At 39.7% G+C, this 12,297-nt stretch overlaps 1 protein-coding gene across 5 annotated transcripts in view; it reads right to left on the bottom strand.

The window, feature by feature from the left end:
* The window catches only part of plxna4 (plexin A4), a 314,198-nt gene that overhangs the window by 257,591 nt on the left and 44,310 nt on the right, over positions 1–12,297 (bottom strand). For all 5 annotated transcript variants that reach the window (XM_034313188.2, XM_053241746.1, XM_053241745.1 and 2 more), the window contains exon 3: positions 8,056–8,238. In XM_034313188.2, coding sequence (XP_034169079.2) covers positions 8,056–8,238 — 183 coding nt within the window. The remainder of the gene's footprint in view (positions 1–8,055; positions 8,239–12,297) is intronic.

Raw genomic sequence — 12,297 nt, 5'->3', positions numbered from 1 at the left:
GTCAGTCCTGAAACTAGCATCTCATTTGCAGCTCACAGGCTTCTTCTGCCTAACGAGAAATGTTTCGTCCACATTCTACCAACACACCGCTGGAGTTACCATAAGCAAGGAAATTCAGTTGGTATTTGTACAAACAAGCTTGTGCCATGTAGCGTGATTGACAAGGCTAACACTATATGTCCCCTAATGCATAGATATAAAAAGGTAGCTGGTTCATTAGGCTAGGACAGACATGTCACAGCATCGAGTAGAATTCTGAGCTTCAGCTAAGATTTTTTTTTTGAGACTTTTCATAATATCCTAGCTAGCTAGTTAGGCTGAGGCCATATCTGTGTAGCTATGTAGCTAGCAAAAGCAGCTAATCCATCATACTATTTTCCTGTATCTATGATTAGCACTGTTAGCATTTTTCCAGTGGTCTATTTCTATAAAGCCCCCATTTTCTGCCAGCTGTCCATTCTTCACCTCTGACTATGCAGAGATCTATAAATGATGAATAGATTACACCGAGATATCCAATGTGCAATATCTCCACTGAGTGATCATGAAGATGTCGGATATGTTTTTGTATCAGACATCAACTGATGTAACTGAGGGGAAAGAAAAGTGTGTATAGAGAGCGTGATCAAAAGATAAACAGCGCTGGAACAAAAGAGAAAATGGCTCTGTATCTGCTATAATATACCATAACACACGAGGCCGAGAAGCCCGGCTGCTATGGCAACGCTGCCATGGATTCATAGGCAAAAGGGGGAAGTGGAAGTTTTTTCCACGTCTCCCGGAGACGACACATTCGGGACAAACATAGTGAAGTGTCTCTTGCGTATTGGTGTCGATCACAGTCTTTGGATAAATACGAAGCACGAGTCAAATCTATTTTTCCTTTTTTGCCAAAGCAGCTGCTGTGAGGACAAAAAAACACACATGAACACATGCACGCATATGCAGATGCAAGCACATAAACACATAGACTAAGGCACACACACACCGACACACACACTGACATACACACACACACACTCACTGCGGCTGCTGCAGAATATTTCATCATTAGGTTTCAGCACTTAATCCTCTGCTCCAGTGGCTCCACTCTTACCATTTCAATAATCTGCATTTGTAGTGAGGGTCCCCACACACACACACACACACACACACACACACACACACAAGGAAATATTAGGGGAAAAAATGAAATGCCATCAGTGTCAGCATGGTGTGTGAACTCTGGCTCTGACAGTTCCCCAACCTCAGCTACATCACTCTAGTTCATAATTGATTTTAATTAGAGATGTGTGTGTTTTGTTATTAAATCCCACTCATTTAGTTATTATTGGTTCTCTTGGTTGGTTCTTGGTTCTATTTACCAAAATCTAAACAAACTAGTAGCTTTATTGAAACCGCCATGACCCTGACCAGGCAGTTATTCAGGATGCTGTTAATACATTGTTTCTTTCTCCCACAAGTTTTATACCTGACTGTTCACTTGTGACTACTTGAATCCCATCCCAGTCTCGATGCCCAGCCCTAGTCTCAACCAAATGCCCAGTGAACCTTTCTTGTAAGCTTTCTTAAAAAGAAAAGGTGCTCCTCCTATTCATATCTGTATTTGTGTTAGATTTTCTGTTCATTCTGAATATTATATTTCTATTATGATACTATTTCTATTTGTGTTATTGCTCACACACACCACTAAAAGAGCCCTAGAATGTCAAGCAGAGGTAGAAGAAGAGCAGTGCTAAAGGAGACTCTGACCTTTTCCTCAGCAACAAACATCCTCCATTCACGAGCAAATTGACCCTTTCCGACCGCTCACCACCTTCTGACAACCAGCAATCTCCGCTATCGCTCTGGAAAAAGGCCATCTCCTGCGTATCTGACGAATTTCGCCATATTCTGATTGTACACTTTTGAACTGAGCTTTTTCTCCATTTCTCGCACTCTAAAAAGGGGTCAGCAACACCCACTTCACCTTACACTTAATGACCCAGAAGCACAGAGAAGTCTGGATGGACATACACTCCACACACACACACACACACACACACACACACACGCTGTGTTCTGAGCTTTGCTTCAAGGTTAGATGGTGATTGTATTGAGTGATCATGGCCACCGGTTGAAGCATTATCACCTCTGTGGGTGTTGTTCAATCCGTATCTGGCTCAGCGGTGCTCCCTGAGCACTAGCCCTAATTAGGAAGTGCTGTGGATTACAAGCTGCTTCACAATTAATAGGTCTAATTTCCCCAATTTCTCATGGAGACTGTAGCCAAAGACATATGGGTGGTTTATTAAGCAGGGAGCGAGCCGTTTTTATGAAGATTCCCTCGCTGTCTAACTGCAGAATGGAACGGATGCCACTGACGCAATGGCGTGTTTTAGGGCCAAGTGAGCTTGTAGCACGATAACACGCAAAACCATCAAACCATGGTTAGAGCTCGAGAGTGATGGCGAGGTTTATTAAGGTGGAAAAATGGCTCTTTGAGACTGAATGTGAGATGAAGAGACAGAGAGAGAGAGAGAGAAAGAGGTAGAGATGCTCCAAAGTCCCAAAACCACATCTGGTCCGGGGGTTTAGCCAGAGTGCACATGGCACAGAGCGAACATTTCAGCGAACACAGCCATTTCAGGCGAATATGTGCGCGTTCTAAAAATATCTGTCTCAGGAGGGTTCAGAAGCTGTTTACAGCTCCTCTGTGCATTTTGACTGAGGCTTGGCATATAAACGCGGGCCCGTGCAGCTGGATCCAGTTCAATTCCTCATAGTATAAAAGCAGTAATAATTTAAATTTAATAAGTAATCTAAAGGAAATAGATTAAAAATAATGTCCATTAGAAATAGAAATGTTCATTCTTTATTTTATTATTTATGGATATAAACAATATAATTTAATATAATATTAAATACATGAAAGTCAAATGAAATTGTCAAATGAAATGGGGGGTCAAATGAAATTCTTAAAAGAGCGACATAAATTGGAATTGAATCGAATTTTTTTCTAGAAGTATCTGGACACTCATTACGCAATGGAACACTTGCATGTAACAAAATGGAAATTATGTAGAAAAATTATACACTTCTGTAACACCTATTTTCAGTAAAATGATGATTTCTAACCCTAAATAAAAATAGATATATAAAATAATAATATAATATATTTATTATAAAATATTTTATAAAATATTTATTAAAATATTTATTATTTTACTACTTATTTATTATTTATATTATTTTATATATTACTTGTATACTGTAAATAATAATTATTTATTTATTATTTATATTATTTATATAATTATTACTATTTATTCTTATTTATTTATTATTTTGTTCATGTGTTATGGATTAAAAATTGATATATATTAATCCTCATTCCTGATTTCCAGCTTCCTGACAGAGAAGCTTGCAGGATGCAGATATGTGTCTAATTTCACCATCACTATTTTGCTTTTTTTTCCAGACTAAGGTACTATTTCAATAGAAAGAGATTTAAAGACATATATCTGTTAAGTAATGCTGCTAGAGAATGTTTGTAGTAATTATGATCACAGAGATGGGCGTGTCTTCACGGTGTACGCATGGTCATCACACCAAAAGGTCCATGTGTGTTACATACACCTCATTTTAATACACACTGACTGCTTTGACCTTTATTACAACCTCTTGTTGTAGGGTTTGTGACTTTTCATTAGGTCACATGACCATAACATGTATGTAGGCTATAGTATAACAGTTACCTGTGCTAGGAACTCAGTAACCTAGCTAAAACCCACAGAAACACTGTTAACTCCTTTGGTTTGGTCTCTGCACTGAAGAAAAAGTGTGAAACCTCTTTTACCACAGTATATAACAGAATCTTTGACTGGTCATTTTATAGGAAGTATCGTGCAGTGATGGCAGATTCAGGTTCGGATAGGACCAAAATCCCAGATATACACCAGTAATTAACAATACTCATTGTTACATCAACCTCCAAGTGTAAGCTACTCCAGTCCAAACAGGGCTAAATACCTGTTTATTTTGTGAAACCTTAGAGAACTGCAATCTCAGCATACTCACAAAGCAAGCAATTAGTGTAATTACAGTATGTTTGACTAGTGTCCATTAATGAATGCCGTTTTTAGAGACATTATCGGGGACTTCCTTGCTTTCAATCATGTCCACTAATTACAACAGAATGTTTTCCATGAGCTGTGAGACTCCACTCCTACACCCGGTGGCCTACACCATGGCAAGATGTTGTTTTTCCTTCACTTAGCACTTAAATTCAACTTATTATCTAATTTCCCAAGATTCATCATTTGTAATTTGTAGGTAAATCATTGAACGCTGTAGTGTCGTGCCTCTGCTAGCAAATAACATTACCTTTTATAAAGTAAATTTTGTGAACTCACTGGCTACAGTGATAAAAAGTTCTCTTTTTTTCAGCCTCATGATGCTTCATTTCTATGTTTATAGCTTCATAAACAAACTTACAACACTGTCCTTGCTAATATTTATGAACCCGGCCATTTTATAAACTCCCACCAGTGAGGCTAATGCTAATATTTATTCTTAGCGACTATCTGCTTATCTTCAGGCAGTAAATAAGCTTGTGAATGTGATGCACTGTTTGTCTATAAATCAGTATCAATTAAGTAGGCTTATAAATCCGTTAATTAATGACTGCAATGTGCTGTATTTTTATCGACATGTTTTGTTTCACCAGTGACGATGACATCATGCGTTGTTTTCTCCGCTGAGGTCATTAGCAATCACTGAAATTGCAGCTAAAAGCTTTCGGGGTTAGTTGTGTATCTGCACATACTATCATGTTTGTGTGTAAATATATTTAGGCATTTATGAGGAAGAAAAATGTCAGCACAACCACCCATCCTCACAAAACATTGTTTTTATAGCTTTTATTTAATTTATTTAAAAGCCAAAATATTTCCATTGAGGTTAAGGTCAGGGTTGTGTTTAGGTGTATTATACTGTACATAGTATTATAACAGTAATCATCATAATCAAAGTCGTCAGGAAGACATGCGTGTGTATGTGCAAGGCAAATATTTTAAAAGCCAAAGCATGAACAGCTAGAGTTCTTTATATATTAAATATTAAAAGCATGAACAGAAAATAACACAAAAAATGTGGTGAAGTTAATCCATTGATAACGATAAAATGGGCTAGAAACTGATTTTTTTTTTTTTTTAATTAATGATGACATACTAGACTACAAGTCACATATTAATATTATGTTTCACAAGTTTTGGCACCCTCAGATTTTCCACATAGCATGTAATCACTATATGACAATTACTCTATACTCAGCACATGAGGTCAGCTTGTGTAACGCAAAGTGCTCATCAGTTGAGACTGATGGCTAGAACTGAGTGGCCCTAAAAACGTCTGCTCCTGACACACGCTGTAGTCGCTTAAACGTTGCTCTTGACATTTGGAAGTGCCTCATCCAAAGCCTGTCGAGAAAATGGCTCTGCACAATGTTCTCCCAGAACTGCTTGTTGTATTAACGGTTGAGTTCCCAGGTGTTAGGTTGACAATGCCGGAGTGGAAAAGTCAGAAAGATTTCATTCCACATAAAATGGTCCATTACGCACCACATTGAGCTTCTCTGAGCTGCAAAGAATGCAGCTTTCTACAAATGGTTCTCAGTTTTAAAACGATACTCTACCTAGAGGGTCAGATCTATCATTTTTGCAGTGGTAGTTCATTTTGCACTTATCTTAATGTCATTTAATCTCTAAATGCCAAGAATAGCTCTAAACTTTTTTCCAACCATGATACATCATCTTCAAGATTTTCCAACATATACATTTGGAACTTGTTTGCAACTTGCAAATTCAAATTTCGTAAATAAGTCAAATTGTATGAAAAGTTACACCGTTATCTGATGTTCATATTAACAACAACGAGTCAGACGAATATTCATTTTCGTACATGCTACGGTTTCAGTGAAAACAAAGTGACATTGGACTGAGATTTTCTCAACTCTATGAAAATTTGTTACGATGTAGTAAAGGAACATATCCAAACAATTGGCTTGAATGAATCCTGTGGAACTTTTGTGGTCTGACGTTTCTTCAGTTCCCCTCTCACAACTTTAATTCCTCCAATTAGTTTCCCATTTTCATTAGTTTCCCATGAAAAACCATGATTTCATCTTATTCTGTCATTTACAACCTCTCATTAAATGTGTGTAGACACATTATAATAAAAACAAGGATTTAGAAGAAGTAGCAGAGATCGTTCACGCCTATGGTGAGTGTATGTAGCTAGTACAGTTAGCTTGCTTTACTAATCTGTCAATGAAGCTAGTACAAGGCCAAGCACATAACACATAAATCAAATATCTTTATCTATACACTGATTAGTGCTTTATATAACTTGTATTTAACAAGTTCCATTTAGAAGCTATATATACACAGTAGCTAGTACTATTTCTCAGTGGATAAGCCACACCCACAAGCAACAACAGGAGCAATTGGTACACGCCCACAAGAGTCAAATTACAAGTGAATTGTCTTTTGCTAGGGTAAGCGTAAGACTAGAGGCCAGGGTTATCATTTGTACAAGATGCTTCTTGCATCTTAATTCTAAAGAAATTGAACAAAATCCAACCAAATTTCTCAGTTGTAGTTTTGTATGAAAACATATTTTAGGCACAGGCTAAACAGACTCTGCTTTTCTTAACCTTGTCCATACAACAACCAAAATAATATAAAAAAAACTCCACAGAATAATAGTTACACTCTAAAATAGATTTCTTGCAGGCCGAGTTTTGCCCGTCTGCACTGCCAAATCCCCGGAGTACACGCTCTTAAGAAAAGGCGATAGAGCTCATATCGCACTCGCTCCCTCCTTCTCGCTCGTTCTCTATTCCCTCTTTTCGCTGTCTTTAATGCTGTTTTCTCCAACATGCCGTGTATAGCAGGCCCCGAGATTCGTCTCGGCCACAGCTTTCAGAGGCCCGGGCAGAGGAGAGGGCAGCAAGCCCAAAGCCATCACACCGCATCATGCAATTACCCTTGACTAGCTCAGCATGAACAGAACACCCCAGAGCTCTTACTCTCTCTCTCTCTCTCTCTCTCTCTCTCTCTCTCTGGCTGACATCTTTCTTCACACATACAAGACGTAGCAAGTGTAAGGCTATGTGGAGAAGAGTTATCTGTAGCAGGTCCTCAAATAAAGTTTAAATTACAGAAACTGTTTAACTGCCGTAAACAGTCAGAATATTATGGCTTTGACCCTCGTGCTCCATCTTCTCGATCTAAATAAAATGCTTTGATTGGTTCTAGTGCAACATACCAGAGTGAAAGGAGGCAAAAATTGTCATCACTTGATACATCACCATAGGTGCCAACACTGCTAACGAGAAAATCCTAGCAAGCCGAGAGAAGAAACAGAATTTTACCACAAATAGTCCATGCGAATAGCCTAAATGCTAAACATCACATTCTATCCAGTGTTTTCACTGACCAGAGCCCCGTCCTTTTGTTTTCTAACCAAGGTTAGCAAATGTACAGATAAAAGCTCTCTTAATTAAGTCTGTATAGGGCAAATGTAACTTTGATAAAGAGCTACTGAGTCTTTCATGTTCCACGTCCTTTCCCCTTCAGTGAAATCTTTTTTTTCTGTGAATTTTATTAGCACTTGGACTCATTTATTTTAAGTTGAATTTAGACAATTATTCTTTTATCTGAATCCTGAACCATGGCTCTCTGGAATTCCTGGAACCAAACTATAGCAATCATTGAAGAAGGAAGCAGCACAAACTAGACAGTATGTATGATCTATATACTGTACATCCACAGCAGAAAATAGTCAGCATTGGCAAACTGATGCTCGCTGGTTAACAAGAAACAAACAGCATCCCTCTGAATCAAAACTCAAAATCCGCAAAGCTTTAATTTCATCCCACCAGAATGAGAAGGTAGTTATGGGGATCAATGCAACAAATGATTAAGAGCATATTCGATTAAGTCCTCGCTTTTTACGAGACAAGCGTTCGATTCCTCATCGTGAGAAATAATCCAAGATAATACAAGCTCCTACCTTTTTCAGCCGGCCGCTCTTGGTGCCTACGTAGGCCAGAGAGTGGTTCTTGTAGACGTAGGCAATCACCGAGGTCATTTTGTCATTGGACTCGGAGAACAGCGGAATCCCACGGACCATCTCGGACACCCCGAGCGGTGCGTTCATATCCAATCCGCAGAAATTGTCATCAATGGTCAGGAGCTGTATGAAGCAAAAAGACAGGCATCACTTGTTGGTGAAGAGTTTCACAAAAACATGGTGGGAAAGCTGACACAGTGTGTACAAACCTTAAGGAATTCACACATAAACACACTCCTATTAGAATATTTGCTGTTCAAAATGATATCACATCTTTCATTAACTTGCGGAGTCAATATTTAAAACGAGGCCACGAGGGGAATCAGACAGAAGATTATATACATTTATCACCGCGTTTGCTGTGCATCTTAAAAAATGCATTTTTTATAAATATCCACGCAGGAAGTGTACATAAGACGTGATGTCAGGCGACAGATAACGAATGGCTAGCGAAGTCAGATTTGTCATCCAGAATGGAATGATTTACAGCTTCTGATAAAGGAGTAATGATTTCATATTGCGGTGCTGTGCAGATTGATTTCTAAACAGCACCACTGGGGTTTACACATGGGGGATAAAAATGTGACAGGAATACTAGTTATGACTGATGACTCACCGGCCAATGACTCGTTAAAGGACGCAAAACTTTGACACTTTTGCGAATGTAACCAAATGTGATGTGTACGCATAATACGCAAGAATTATTATCTCAAAATTCAGTCACATTTGGATTCCTGAAAGTGAATTATGATTTTATTCAAGACTGTGTGTACAGTATAATATTAACTTACTATATCAATATAACATGTAACATTCTTCTAATCCCAAGATATTGTTTCGAAACAGTTCTAAAGGTTCTGGATTGTGAGTTTTAACAAGATTTAGCGATAATACACAATATTTAGGTTTGATAACAAAATGACAGCGAAAAAAAAAAAAAAAAAATGATCTGTTGAGAAATTCCAATGAATGAAAACAATTTGTTTGGATTTTGCTCAATTTCATGCAACCAAAGTTGCAAAAAAAAAGGTGTGAATATTAACTCCTCCCCCAATCCTAACCTTAACCTTCGTAACTTGTAAACTGTTAGAAATTTGCACATGGGGAACCTTGTTGCAAAAAAGTGGGCCCATAGTCAAAAATATAAACCTGCACTCACACCGGCAGCAGCACAACACAACAAAGCAGTCAGACGTCATTCGTTTTCAATGAGAGCTGGCGAGTCTGTGATCTTTATCGATGCAAAAGGGGGCGTGGTGAGTGACGCAACAAAGTTGAGCGAAGCTCGACTTCATGCAAGTGAGAAGTGAAGTGATTTGGTGACGACCAATAGGAGTGAGTGACGGTGATGTCTTTCTTTCTTTTTTTTTCTCCTAAACTGTGAAACATATTTATTCTACATATTGCGCACTTTCTCCTAAATCAGTCAGTGATACTCGCTCTACTACTACGAGTGTCTGATGAACCCAAAATTGAAAGTGGCTAGGTTTTCATGTTATATTTCAGTCCGTCAAGCCCCTTAAGCTCCCTACAGGATTTTTGTGGAAAGTGATCTGATTTGTGATCAAATGGGTGGATTATATATGTTCTATAGCTAGCTTGGGTGGATAATGCACTAGCCTGGTGCTTTCAGTGAAACCATGGCAACTGGTAGGAAGATAGGAAGTGACCACTGTAGAGTGATTTGAGTGACACAAGGTGAAAATGAGTGCAGCATAAGGAATTAAAAGATATATCGTGAAGTTAAAGGGTTAAGCTCCAGCCATCTAACTTGTTACGCTGAATAATGATGCAGTCTGTTCTTATGAAAATACTGATGATATCTACAACACTCTCATTAAAGCTCAGTTTACAGTTACAATTTACTAGAATATTGATATTATTCTTTCATATTGGCCAGCCGTAGCTCTCACCGACACGCACAAAAACGTCTAACACCTAATTAGTGTTAGATTCCACTTCAACACCACACGCTAATATACAGAAACGACAGTGTGCCAAACACGGTGACTCTGTGATGCCAGGTTGTGACAGTAAGCAAGCGGGGCCTGTCATAAATCGCAAAAACAGCCCTTTGTGTCTCAGCCAAAACTCCCAGGCACACGCTTAAAACTCAATTATGCCTCATGTTGTGTTTATCTTAATCATGACAAAGCACAATTACAAATGTCTGCATGGGAGAAGCTCTGATTGCTCCAGGTCCGTGGAAGCGATCCAGGTCAAACCAGATGGGTTTTGTTGCACCGCTAGGCCATGTCGGACCAACCTCAGAGAGATGTGATCGATTCAGAAGTGACCGGTAAGTGTGAGGAGGCTGTTCTGGACTCGTAACCGGGCGGGAATCTATTTGTCAAACACGAGGCTCTTCATTAAGCAAATGGAGTGGCTGAACATGTCTGGCTGAAATGCCTGTTTATGAGTGATCGATAGAAGAGTCAATTCAGATTCACAGAGTGAAAAGAGAAAGAGAGTGAGAGAGAGGAAAAGAGAGAGATAAATGGGGAAATGAATAAGAAATATTCAACGTTGCATATCAGTGTGAGTCTATGTATGTGTGTCCTTTCTCTGCAGATGTCTGACCTTTAGAAATGTTCTGCTGTCAGCCAAACCCCCGCACATCCGTAGCACGGGCAGGCCAGACTAATGGAGCTCATTTAAAGCACCCAGATCTCGCTATCTCACCTTGCTTCGGCTAGATAAAACATCCAGCGTGTGCTGGTTTAGCCAGTCCCTGGTATACACGATGAATCACCAGAACCAGCGCAATTTAATAAAAGCCTCACCTCCATCTGAAACTACATCCCAGCATCTTGCTTACTTCAGGAGAAATAACACTTGGCGCAAATTAAGTCCAACCTAAATACAAATTCAAGGCTCCTTTCTCTGTTCCTGATGGTTACGAATATAGAAATCTCATCACCTGGGAGGTTGCAGGTCAAAAAGCCTATATGAGAGGAAATGAGAAAAATGGAGTCTGTGAACGCCATATCACCATTTTCAAGAGGACCACAGATCAGCGCTCTGGAAGTCAGACTGCAAAAATGGCGTTCACACGTTACGGAATGTACCAAACTCTCACGACAAATGGCACAGAGTCACGCAAAAAACCTTGATGAACCTTGATGAACAGTATAAAACTGACCTTAAGCACCCAGATCTCACTTATTTCACCTCTTTTAATTTAAAGAAAGCTTTACCTGCATCTGAAACTACATCCCAGCACCTTCCTAGGCTTGAACTTCTTTAATCTTTAATCCTTTCTCTGCTCCTGACAGTTACAAAGAAGTCTCATCACCTGGGGGGTCATAGGTCAACCAGCCTATCTGAGAGGAAATGAGAAAAAAGGCTGTATGGCAGACTAGGAGTGAGTAAGAGAATGTGTGTAAGAGTGATTGGAGAACATGTAAGGCATTATTTCTTACTGTTCGCTCCTGTCTGACAGAGACTAATGTCTTTTGGCACTGTGGCTATGCTAGCAGCAGGCCCGGTCTTGTAACAGGGTGCATATGCCTCGGCATGGGTGTGGATCCTGGCGCCACTGCAATATTTTCCGCCCCGGCAGATGCCGTGTCGATCACGCCGTTTGTGTAGTGACTCAATCAAATAGACTCCCTTTCCATCAACCTTTCAGGTCACATGCACACTTTCATTACCTTGCCATGAAAAACACAACCCCCTCTACACGCATGCTATCGGCCCACGTCGTCACAAAAATGACATTCCCGTAATATCCCATCTCGCCTTGTATCGCTCTGAGGGTGGCCCTCTAAATTCAGCACCATGGTTATTTTATCATTTTCTCAATCCGTCACTCCGTCTTCCTCTCACCGTTTATGCGTCCTCCCTTCAGGAGGAGAACACGCTGCTGCATTGTAGCCAATTCCATGCTGCGCATCTAAAGGTGTAAAAATACGGAGGCGGATAAAGACGGAGGAGGCCAGAGCAGCAAGCGAGCCTAAAAGCCTGCAGATCAGAGTGCAGCAGCAGTTTTTTTTTTTTTTCATCTGAACTGCTTCCAGATACGCAGAAAGAGACAAAAAAAAGAGAGAGAGAGAGCAGAATTAGGTCACTTGGACCCGGCTTCCTGCAGCAGGACAAAGGAGTCTCTCTCTTGCTCGGTCCCCGGCGCCTTGTTGGCCTGGTACGCAGAGCGGTGTCGGAAATCAGATGCGCTTTATTTAG

Source organism: Pangasianodon hypophthalmus, chromosome 18, assembly GCF_027358585.1.
Source record: "Pangasianodon hypophthalmus isolate fPanHyp1 chromosome 18, fPanHyp1.pri, whole genome shotgun sequence".
Classification (NCBI taxonomy): Eukaryota; Metazoa; Chordata; class Actinopteri; order Siluriformes; family Pangasiidae; genus Pangasianodon; species Pangasianodon hypophthalmus.
Note: the sequence above shows the minus strand (reverse complement) of the source record. Positions and strands in the feature narration are given on the sequence as shown.